This window comes from Babylonia areolata, chromosome 34 (assembly GCF_041734735.1).
Source record: "Babylonia areolata isolate BAREFJ2019XMU chromosome 34, ASM4173473v1, whole genome shotgun sequence".
Taxonomy (NCBI): domain Eukaryota; kingdom Metazoa; phylum Mollusca; class Gastropoda; order Neogastropoda; family Buccinidae; genus Babylonia; species Babylonia areolata.
The window spans coordinates 19,854,185-19,866,978 of NC_134909.1; the positions used below are offsets into that span (position 1 = coordinate 19,854,185).

General features: G+C 48.2%; 1 protein-coding gene across 1 annotated transcript in view; it reads right to left on the reverse strand.

The window, feature by feature from the left end:
* The window catches only part of LOC143277581 (dixin-like), a 42,057-nt gene that overhangs the window by 2,671 nt on the left and 26,592 nt on the right, over positions 1-12,794 (reverse strand). The window contains exons 11-16 of the mRNA XM_076582460.1: positions 11,855-11,908; positions 8,786-8,920; positions 6,969-7,058; positions 6,272-6,505; positions 2,913-2,997; positions 1,456-1,555 (exon numbers count right to left, since the gene is read on the reverse strand). Of these exons, the coding sequence (XP_076438575.1) occupies positions 1,456-1,555; positions 2,913-2,997; positions 6,272-6,505; positions 6,969-7,058; positions 8,786-8,920; positions 11,855-11,908 (698 nt within the window). The remainder of the gene's footprint in view (positions 1-1,455; positions 1,556-2,912; positions 2,998-6,271; positions 6,506-6,968; positions 7,059-8,785; positions 8,921-11,854; positions 11,909-12,794) is intronic.

Sequence of the window (12,794 nt, forward strand, 5' to 3'; positions counted from 1 at the left end):
TTTCAAGTCTGGCCTTAACTCTTTCCATACGAACGGCGAAAGAGACGACGTTAACAGCGTTTCATCCCAATTACCACCATCAAAATATTGCAAGAGAAAGGCTCTTATACTGAAGAGGTGAATGTTGACAAAGAATACCACAATTCTGACGACGGAAGCTAAAGGTTGGGTCATTCAGATACCCACTGGACATCCGAGGGGTCTGTGTAGAGGAGAAGAGAGGACTGGCCGTACTGAGTGAGTTAAAACCCACCTCTTCACAAGACAGCCTCCTTCCCCTGCCTCCTCCTTGTCTTCTGTTTCTTCAGTTTTAGAGTTATGCATGCGTGTGAATGACTGGTGTGAAAGAGCTTAGATTTGTATCTGCACAAGATTCAGCGCTATATAAATACTATCTTTTTTTTTTTTTTTTTTTTTCAGGCCTTGAGTGCATGCGTACAGAGTGGACTTCTTCAGCAGAATTTTGCCACAGGACAACACTTTTGTTGCCATGGGTTATTTTTCAGCGCGCCAATGCTGCTCACGGGACCTTGGTTTACTTGCAAACAGACAAGAGAAAGCCAATCTTCTTCTTCTTCTTTGTTCGTGGGCTGCAACTCCCACGTTCACTCGTATGTACATGAGTGGGCTTTTACGTGTATGACCATTTTTACCCCGCCATGTAGGCAGCCATACTCCGCTTTCGGGGGGGTGCATGCTGGGTTTGTACTTGTTTCCATAACCCACCGAACGCTGACATGGATTACAGGATCTTTAACGTGCGTATTTGATCTTTTGCTTGCGTATACACACGAAGGGGGTTCAGGCACTAGCAGGTCTGCACATATGTTGACCTGGGAGATCGGAAAAATCTCCACCCTTTACCCACCAGGCGCCGTCATCGAGATTCGAACCCCGGACCCTCAGATCAACGTTCAACGCTTTAACCGTTCGGTTATTGCGCCCGTCGAGAAAACCAATCAAAAGAGAGAACTTACTTGCCAAAAAAAAGAAACAGCCAATCAAACGAGAACTTACTTGCAGACAGACAGAGAAACAGCCTATCAAATGTTGGCTTACTAGCAGACAGAAAAAAAACCAGCCAATCAAACAAAAAAAAAGGAATTACTTGTAGACAGACAGAGAAACAGCCAATCAAACGTTGACTTACTTGCAGACAGAAAAAAAAACACAGCCAATCAAAAAAATGGACTTACTTGCAGACAGACAGAGAAACAGCCAATCAAACAAGGACTTACTTGCAGACAGACAGAGAAACAGCCAATCAAACAAGGACTTACTTGCAGACACAAAGAGAAACAGCCAATCAAACAAGGACTTACTTGCAGACACAGAGAGAAACAGCCAATCAAACAAGGACTTGCAGACAAAAAGAGAAACAGCCAATCAAACAAGGACTTACTTGCAGACACAGAGAGAAACAGCCAATCAAAAAAAACAAAACAAAGGACTTACTTGCCCGGCATGAGGCAGGACACAGGCTGTATGGAATGGTCGGCGAAGAAAATGACGGAGGTGGAGGGACCGTCCCCTCTCTGTCCGCCCAGTCTGCCCCCTGTCCACATCACCGACACACGATATAAATCTTCAACCAGTGAAAAAAGAAAAGAAAACAGAAAAAAACACACCGCCAACACACTGTATAAATCTTCAACCAGTAAAAGAAGAAAAAAAAAAAGAAAAAAGAAAGCAACACCACCGACACACAATATAAATCATCAACCAATGAAAAAACATCAACAACGAAAAAAAACAACAAAAAAACCACACCACCAACACACAATTCAAATCATCAACTATCAACTAGTGAAAGAAAAACATAAACCCACCACACTGCCGACACATTTTAAATTATCAACCAGTGAAAGAAAGAAAAAAAACAAACACACACACACACCATCAACTCAATTTAAACCATCAACAAGTGAAAGAAAAAACAACTACACACCACTGACACAATTTAAACCATTAACCAGTGAAAGAAAAAAACAACTACACACCACTGACACAATTTAAACCATCAACCAGTGAAAGGAAAAACAACTACACACCACCGACACAGTTTAAACCATCAACCAGTGAAAGAAAAAACAACTACACACCACTGACACAGTTTAAACCATCAACCAGCGAAAGAAAAAAACAACTACACACCACTGACACAGTTTAAACCATCAACCAGTGAAAGAAAAAAACAACTACACACCACCGACACAGTTTAAACCATCAACCAGCGAAAGAAACAACAACTACACACCACTGACGCAGTTTAAACCATCAACCAGTGAAAGAAAAAAACAACTACACACCACTGACACAATTTAAATCATCAACCAGTGAAAGAAAAAAACAACTACACACCACCGACACAGTTTAAACCATCAACCAGTGAAAGAAAGAAAAAAACAACTACACACCACCACTCTACCTCCCCCATTTCTCACTCTCTCACACACACACACATCATGACACCTACCCACATACACAGACACAGGAATACACACACACACAAACACACACACACTGACACACAAACACGCACATAGACAAAACACACACTCACACACATACACCCACTTACACACACACACACACACACAGACACCCAGCCACAGACATACGCAACAGTATCAGTATCAGTAGCTCAAGGAGGCATCACTGCGTTCGGTCAAATCCATATACGCTACACCACATCTGCCAAGCAGATGCCTGACCAGCAGCGTAACCCAACGCACTTAGTCAGGCCTTAAGAAAAAAAAAATCAATAAAAATCAATAAAAATAAAATAAAATAAAATAAATAAAGTACAAAATAACAATAAATAAATAAATAAAATAAAAATTAAATAAATAGATAAATTAATTTTAAAAAAAAGGATATGCAACATCGGTGAACTACGAGCTGTCCAGTACCTGACTTGGAGCCAATGACGGCTCCTGGCCGAAGTTTTGGCAACGCCGACTTCATTTCCACAAACTTCTTCAGATGCACAGGCTCCTGTTAACAGACAGACAGACAGACAAGACATTTTTCGTAACAAAAATCCACACAGCTGGCATCACTGTGCCCTCCTGCCTCCCTGCTCTCCCTCCCTCCCCACCTCCACCCCTCTTCCAAATCCCTCCAAGCTACAGACAGTGGCAACAGCTCCATACGATGAGATCAGGACAGCTGGCATCACTGTACCCTCTTCACCCCCCCCCCCCCCCCCCCCAAAATCCCCTCCCCCCCCTCCCCCCAAACACCCCCACCCCCCTCAACCCTCTCAAAGCTGCAGACAGTGTCGACTGCTTCATTCGATGAAATCAGGACAGCTGACATCACTGTACTCTCTTCACGCCCCCCACCCCCCACCCGCTCCACACAACCCCGCCCTCCTCAACCCTCTCCAAGCTATAGACAGTGTCAACTGCTCCATACGATGAAATCAGGACAGCTGGCATCACTGTGCCCTCTTCACGCCCCCCCCTCCCACGCCCTCCCCCACCCTCAACCCTCTCCACACTACAGACGGTGTCAACTGCTCCATACGATGAAATCCGGATAACTGGCATCACTGTACCCTCTTCACCCCCCCCCCAAAATCCCCCCCCCCCAACACCCCACCCCACTCTCCAAGCTACAGACAGTGTCAACTGCTCTATACGATGAAATCAGGACAGCTGGCATCACTGTCCCCTCTTCACCTTCCCCCCACCCCTCCCACCCCCTAGCCCCCTCAACCCACTCCAAGCTACAGACAGTGTCAACTGCTCCATACGATGAAATCCGGGTAACTGGCATCACTGTACCCTCTTCACCACCCCACCCCCCCACCCAAAATCACCCACCCCCCAACACCCCACCCCACTCTCCAAGCTATAGACAGTGTCAACTGCTCCATATGATGAAATCAGGACAGCTGGCATCACTGTACCCTCTTCACCACCCCACCCACCCAAAATCCCCCCCCCCCCAACACCCCACCCCACTCTCCAAGCTATAGACAGTGTCAACTGCTCCATACGATGAAATCAGGACAGCTGGCATCACTGTGCCCTCTTCACCACCCCCCACCCAAAATCCCCCCCCAACACCCCACCCCACTCTCCAAGCTATAGACTGTGTCAACTGCTCCAAGTGGTGAAATCAGGACAGTTGGCATCACTGTCCCCTCTTCACCCCCCCACCCCACCCCACCCCCTCCACACAACCCCACCCCCCTCAACCCTCTCCAAGCTACAGACAGTGTCAACTGCTCCATACGATGAAATCAGGACAGCTGGCATCACTGTGGTCTCCTCTTCCTGGTCCCTTCCTTAACTCACTCAGTACGGCCAGTCCTCTCTTCTCTACACAGACCCCTCGGATGTCCAGTGGGTGTCTGAATGACCCAACCTTCAGCTTCCGTCGTCAGAATTGTGGTATTCTTTGTCAACATTCACGTCTTCAGTATAAGAGCCTTCCGCTTGCAATATTTTGATGATGGTAATTGGGGTGAAACGCTGTTAACGTCGTCTCTTTCGCCGTTCGTATGGAAATAGTTAACTCCTCCCCTCCCCTTACACTCTCCCCCCCCACACCCACTAAACCCCCCTTCCCTGAGGTGCAACCCCCTCCCCTACCCCCTAACCCCCCCACCCCCCATTACCCCCTCCGCAATCCCCTCCCTTTCTCCTTAACCCCCTTCCCCCCAACCCCCTTCTCACCCCCCTCACCCCCTTCCCTTATCCCCTCTCCTGACCCCCCCTAGCCCCCACCCCCCCTTCCACCACACCGCTCCACCAGTGGAGTGATGGTCTAGAGGTAACGCATCCGCCTAAGAAGTGAGAGAATCTGAGTGCACTGGTTCGAATCACGGCTCTGTCACCAGAATTTTCTCCCCCTCCACTAGATCCTGAGTGGTGTGTCTGGACGCTAGTCATTCGGATGGGATGATAAACCAAGGTCAAGTGTAAAGCATGTACTTAGTGCATGAAAACGAAACCGCAGTAACAAAAGGGTTGTCCCTGGCACAAAAAAAATGCTGCAGAGCAAAATCCACTTCCATAGCAAAAAAAACAACAACAAAAAACACAAAAAAACTGCAGGCAGAAAAAAAACCCCAAAACCCCCCAAAAGGGGTGGCGCTCTCAGTGTAGCGACACGCTCTCCTTATGAGGGGAGAGCAGCCTGAGTTTCACACAGAGAGATCTGTTGTGACGAAAAGAAGAGTAATACAAACACAAATGCAAGTACAACTCCTTCCACTAACCCCTCCCCTGCTGTGACGAAAAGAAGAGCAATACAAATACAAATGCAAGTACAACTCCTTCCACTAACCCCTCCTCTGTTGTGACAAAACAAAGAGCAATACAAACACAAATGCAAGTACAAACCCCCTCCACTAACCCCTCCCCTGTTGCAACAAAAAGAAGATGTAATACAAACACAAATGCAAGTACAACCCCCCTCCACTAACCCATCCCCTGTTGTGACAAAACGAAGAGCAATACAAACACAAATGCGAGTTCAACCCCCCTCCGCTAACCACTCTCCGCTGACCCCCCCCCCAACCCCCACCCCCCCAACCCCCACCCCCACAAAGCCCACCCACTCTCCACTACCCCCAAAAAAACTCGCAGTACAAGAGAGAGAGGAAGACTGGGAGCAGCAGCAAGAGGAGGAGTCCTGACGCCTGGCTGCCCTCAGGGTTCTGAAGCACGGAGATGATGCTCCCTCTCCACCCCTCCCCTTCCCTTACCCCCCTCCCCTACACCTCCCCACCCCCCCAGCTCCGCTCCACCCCGACAACTCACAGTGCAGAACGAGGACTATGAGGAGGAGTCCAGGTGCCTGGCTTCTCTCAGGTTCTGAAGCACGGAGATGACGCTCCCTCTCCAACCCTTCCCTTCCCTTACCGCCCCCCCACCCCCACCCCCCACCCCAAACAACTCGCAGTGCAGAACGAGGACTATGAGTGGAGTCCAGGTGTCTGGCTGCCCTCAGGTTCTGAAGCATGGACATGATGCTCGCTCTCTAGCCGGCCCCCCTTTCCTTACCACCCTCCCCTACACCTCCCCCCCCTCCCCTAGCCCCTCACCCCCCCCTCTCCTAAGCCCCCCCCCCCCCAACACCCACTCCCCCGACAACTCACAGTGCGGAATGAGGCCTATGAAGAGGAGTCCAGGTGTCTGGCTGCCCTCAGGTTCTGAAGCATGGAGATGATGCTCGCTCTCTACCCGGCCCCCCTTCCCTTAACCCCCCTCCCCTAAACCCCCCAACACCCACCCCACTCCCCCCGACAACTCACGGTGCAGAATGAGGACTGGGAAGAGGAGTCGAGGTGTCTGGCTGCCCTCAGGTTCTGAAGCACAGAGATGATGCTCCTCTCCAGTCGGTCCAGGGGAGGGGGCTGGACCACCCCCCCGCCATCCGTCCCCCCCGCACCCGTCGCCGTTGCCGTCAGCAACGTCTGCATGTCCGTCAGCGAGTCCTGCAGGAAGGACACCTCCGCTGCCGCCACCTGCTGCTTCGTCACTGCCGTCTGGACAAAAAGGGGTGGTGGGGGATACACATACTAGGGAGTGGTGAGATAGATTTCTCATATATTTCTTTTCTCTTTTTTTTTAACCATCTGTATGTTTACAGAAAAATAAGAAAATTTGTTAATGCCTTCGATCTGCGGTTGTTTGAGAAAGAAATAATAAAACTAACATTTCGGATTTTTGCCTGTATTTAACAAGCTGAAACACACACACACACACACACACACACACACACACACACACACACACAAATTGAAACAATGAGAAATATCTCAACAACTAAAGTGGACTATGGTTCATACAGCATGTTTACTTAAAAAAATAAAATAAAATAAAATAAATCATAAAGACACTCAGAAAGGGAGATCAACACAGCATTACCTGAACAGTGTTGAAACAAAAAAACAAAAATCTGATAAAAAAAAATAAAAAAAAGGAAAAGGGAGATCAAAAGACACTTACCTGCGTGATGTTGTGTTGCGACGACTGGGAGTGGTGTCCCTTGTCTGGCGCACGACCACGATCCTGTTTCCCTCCCTTGCCGCCAGATTTCTGCAAAAAGACAGACAGGTCCACCACCTTCAGCACAGACAGTGGAGTGATGGCCTAGAGGTAACGCGTCCGCCTAGGAAGCGAGAGAATCTGAGCGCGCTGGTTCGAATCACGGCTCAGCCACCGATATTTTCTCCCCCTCCACTAGACCCTGAGTGGTGGTCTGGACGCTAGTCATTCGGATGAGACGATAAACTGAGGTCCCGTGTGCAGCACGCACTTAGCGCACGTAAAAGAACCCACGGCAACAAAAGGGTTGTTCCTGGCAAAATTCTGTAGAAAAATCCACGTCAATAGGAAAAACAAATAAAACTGCACACAGGAAAAATACAAAAAAATGGGTGGCGCTGTAGTATAGCGACGCGCTCTCCCTGGGGAAAGCGGCCCGAATTCCACACAGAGAAATCTGTTGTGATAAAAAGAAATACAAAATACAAAAAAATACATGACAGCAGCAACATCCACCATGTCGTGCTCTCCCTCCGAACACTCTGACGGTTGTACGACAGTCAGTCGTGTCCGACTATGACCATCAGAACAGCAGAGGAGGCAGCTGCTGTTCCAGACTACCTGGGTTAGATTAACAAATAGTAAAGAGTGGTAACTCTCTCCATTACACAAGGTACACAAAGTCAGTGATGCTTACGCTACCGATTCAGCTAGTACACAGGTAAATAAAAGGTACATTGGAACAAACCCAGACACTTCCCCCAAAAAAGGAAGCGCCGGGCCTGTCCTTATACCGATCATTTGACATGTGCACACAGCAGCAAAGACTGAAGAAATGTGCAAACACAAATTAGCTTTTATTCAAGACTGGCATAGCCTCTTTAATCCTGAATAAGCCTCACAGAACACATGGACAATACAGAACAAACACATGGTTACCTCGGTGGTTTATCAACTGGAAATTAACAAATAATGAGGCCAGGAGATGAAATAGGCTAGAATTTGATTATAGCAGAGAGTGTCTTGCTTAAGTTACATTCCCACTCTCTCGGCCAAGAAGGTTTTAGGACAGTCGGCACTGGGATGTGTGTGTGTGTGTGTGTGTGTGTGTGTGTGTGTTGGGAGAGGGGCATGCAAACTATCAAAATTCCCTCACAATCAATGATAAAATCACAACTTCAGTGAAGTGAATGTGTTACTGTTTATGGTGCAACTCTTTGAAGTGGCTTCTACTGCGTAACACTTCATTAGTTTTTGATGGAATCTCGATCGTCTGTTTTCCGATTTTGATGACCCGACTTGGAATGGAACTGCTTACGTGTGTTTTCTTGACAAATGTATCTCTCACTCGAAACCAAGTGCTTGAGAAGACTACTACACATCTCCTACAAGGAGCACAAGACCAATGACTATGTGCGGAACCTGGTCAGCAACCTTGTTGGGCCCCAAGAACCACTGCTGGTGACTGTCAAACGATGGAAGATGGCATGGTTTGGTCACGACATACGACATAACACCCTCTCCAAAACCATCCTGCAAGGGACTGTAGAGAGAGGGTGCAGACGGGGGCGGCAGAGAAAGAGCTGGTCCGACAACGTCAAGGAATGGACCAAAATGACGATGCCAGATCTCCTCACGACAGCTGCCAACAGAACGGCGTGGCGAGCTATGACATCTTCCACATGTCCCCCCAACGACCCCAGCGGTTGAGTGAATGAGATGAGATGATGATGATCTCTCACTGCAAGGGGTGAGATCCAAAGCTGGAGTTATCTTACCTGACCGTACTGACTGGAGGAACTCCCCTGTCGTCGCGATGGTGGATGCTGTCTGCCGTCCTGGGATAGCTGTTTCTGCTGTTTGGTCTCCTGCTGCAGTTTGTCGATGGTCTGGTCACGCTTCATCAGCTCCCTCTGATGTCACACACAGGCAACAGATGGGCTGTGTGTGAAGCGCTGGGTGTGTGTGCTGGGGGCTGGAGGCTGGAGGTGGGGGGGTGGTGGGGCGGGGACGTTGTGGGGGGATGGGTGCGAGGGGGTTGTGTGTATTTTGAACATGTATTTGTATTACTCTTCTTGTCGCACCATATTTCTTTGTGTGAAATTCAAGCACATCGCTGCTACTGGGAGCGCCACCCTTTTTTTTTTTTTTTTTTTCCTGCCTGCAATTTTTATTTGTTTTCCTACCGAAGTGGATTTTTCTAACATAATTTTGCCAGGGACAACCCTTTTGTTGCCGTGGGTTCTTTCACGTGCACAGAATGCATGCTGCACATGGGACCTCGGTTTATCGTCTTGTGTGTGTTGTCTGGTCACACTTCATCAGTTCTCTCTGATTTCACACATAGGCAACAGATGGGCGATGTGAAGTGTTGTGTGTGTGTGTGTGTTGGGGGGGAGGGGCATAGGGAGAGGGGCTTGTGTGTGTTGTGTGTGTGTGCATTCAATCGTCTGGTCATGCTTCATCGGCTCTCTCTCTTATCACACACAAGCAACAGATCGGCTATATTAGGTGTGTGGGTGCATGGGTATGTTAAAATGCACATGTATGTTAAAATCTATGTATGCAGTGTGTGTGTGTGTGTGTGCACGCGCGCGCGCATGTGTTGTCACATTTTGGTGTGTGTGTATGTAACACTGATGTAATGTTTTATGTTAACCAAAGCGTTTTTGTAAAGCACCTAGAGCAGATTTCTGGATAGTGTGCTATATAAGCATCCATTATTATGATCATTATGGGTGGGGGTATGGTTGTGTGTGTGTGTGTGTTCGATTGCCTGGTTACACTTCATTAGCTCTCTCTCTCTCTCTCTGAAGAAGGAAGGTGGCGGACTTGTTAAGATGCTTCTCTGCAAATACAGTGTCCATAGAGGTTCCTGCTCTCACCCTATTCTTCCCCCAAGTTTCATTCGAAAAAATCAAACTGAGCGTCTAGTCTTTCGGATGAGACGATAAACCCAGGTCCCGTGTGCAGCACCCACTTTGCGAAACTGGAAAAGAACCCTGGCAACAAAACGGTTGTCCTCTGGCCTTCTTCTTCTTCTGCATTCGTGGGCTGCAACTCCCACGTTCACTCATATATACACGAGTGGGCTTTTACGTGTATGACCGTTTTCAACCCACCATGTAGGCAGCCATACTCCGTTTTCAGGCGGTGTGCATGCTGGGTATGTTCTTGTTTCCATAACCCACCGAACGCTGACATGGATTACAGGATCTTTAACGTGCGTATTAGATCTTCTGCTTGCGTATAACACACGAAGGGGGTTCAGGCACTGAGCAGGTCTGCACATATGTTGACCTGGGAGATCGGAAAAGTCTCCACCCTTTACCCACCAGGCGCCCTCACCGTGATTCGAACCCCAGACCCTCAGACTGACAGTCCAACGCTTTAACCTCTCGGCTACTGCGCCCGTCAGTCCTCTGGCCAAATACTGTTGGAGAAATCCACTGTGACAGGTACAGAAATAAAGTATGCACACACTCAAGGCCTGACTAGCATGTTGGATTGTGGCTGCTGTCAGCTGTCTTCTTAGCAGACGTTGTGTTGTATTGCGTACAGGGATTTGTTTGAACGCAGTGACACCTTTAAGAAACTGACACTCTCTGATATCGCAAGTAGGCAACAGATGGGTTGTATGAGGCAGAGTGTGTGTGTGTGTGTGTGTGTGTGTGTGTGTGTGTGTGTGTGTGTTTGCAGGTGTGTGTGTGTGTGTGTGTGTGTGTGTGAGTGTGTGTGTGTGTGTGTGTGTGGTGTTAATGTGCACGTGCAGGTGTGTGCAAATGTGTGTGAGTGCGTGTGTGTATGTGTGGTGCTAGTGTGCATGTGCAGGTGTGTGTGTGTGTGCAGGTGTGTGTGTGTGTGTGTGTGTGTGTGTGTTGTGCGAGTGTGGAACTGATAGTCTGGTCAGCTCTCTCTAATGTCACACACACTGATGAAATTTAGGGGGGTGTGGGGGGGGAGCCATTGGGGGAATGTGGGTGTGTGTGAAAGAAATTCACTTTGAGGTGTAAAAGATAAATACATGACAGTCACATTAAAAAGAAGAAATCTATAAAAAAAAATAAATAAATAAATTTAAAAAGTAGAGAAAGAATCGCTATCATAAAGCATGACATTTCATACTTCTTTTAGTCACACACACACACACACACACACACACACACACAAAATGAACATGCCACTGATAGCACTTTCAGTTCAAGAAAAGAAAAAAATATGAGCACACACACACATACAAACACCTACACACACAGAGAGAACACACACACACACACACATACACACACACACACACAGATTAAACAAATGAACACACACAAAGAATGCATGCAAAGAATACATTAACACACTCACAACACATACATGTGCACAACGCACCCACGAACAACACACACACACTCACACACACACAGACAAATACACCCACGAACAACACACACACACTCACACACACACAGACAAATACACGCACGAACAACACACACACTCACACACACACACAGAGACAAATTCACCCACAAACAACACACACACACACACACACACACACACACACACTCACACAGACAAATACACCCACAAACAACACACACACACACACAACACACACAGACACACACACACACAACACACACAGACACACACACACAGCCACAGACACAAACACACTCACACTCACACACACAAATACACCCACGAACAACACACACACACACACACACACACACCACACAAACAACACACACACACACACACACACACAAACAACACACAAACACACACACAACACACACACACACACAACACACACACACACACACACACAGAAAGCAGTCTGTCCTTACCCTCAAACTGCTGATGGTGTGGTCTCGTGACTCCACCGCCTGCCCCAACTCATTCTGTCCACACACACACACAGACACACACACACACACACACAGACACACACACACACACCGATCGTCAGCGTCGGCACAAATTCCCTACCGATTAAGTCACCCACACCACCCCCACACCCACTCATCCCCAATCTCTCATACGCTGTGTGGGTGCACAGTGGCAGGAACGGGGGCCCGGCGTTGGGACTTGTGATCCAGTGTTCACCGGGTGACCTGGGTTTGAGACCCCCCCCCCCGTTTCAGCAAGGTGCTGACGGGCGCAATAGCCGAGTGGTTAAAGCGTTGGACTGTCAATCTGAGGGTCCCGGGTTCGAATCACGGTGACGGCGCCTGGTGGGTAAAGCCCACTCGTGTGCATACGAGTGAACGCAGAAGAAGGAAGAAGCAAGGTGCTGTGTTCCTCGGTGAATGTCACTCTGCTGCAATGCTCCCTCACTACTTCTTCTTCTTCTTCTTCTGCGTTCGTGGGCTGCAACTCCCACGTTCACTCGTATGCACACGAGTGGGCTTTTACGTGCATGACCGTTTTTACCCCGCCATGTAGGCAGCCATACTCCGTTTTTCGGGGGTGTGCATGCTGGGTATGTTCTTGTTTCCACAACACACCGAACGCTGACATGGATTACAGGATCTTTAACGTGCGTATTGGATCTTCTGCTTGCATATACACATGAAGGGGGTTCAGGCACTGGCAGGTCTGCACATATGTTGACCTGGGAGATCGTAAAAATCTCCACCCTTCAACCTGCCAGGCGCCATCACCATGATACGAACCCGGGCTCTCTCACTTCAATCACCAAGGTGTGAACGGGTACACAAGTTTTGGTCAGTGGAGGGTAAAAAAAAAAAAAAAAAAAAAAAAAAAATGATGGTAAGACAAGACTGA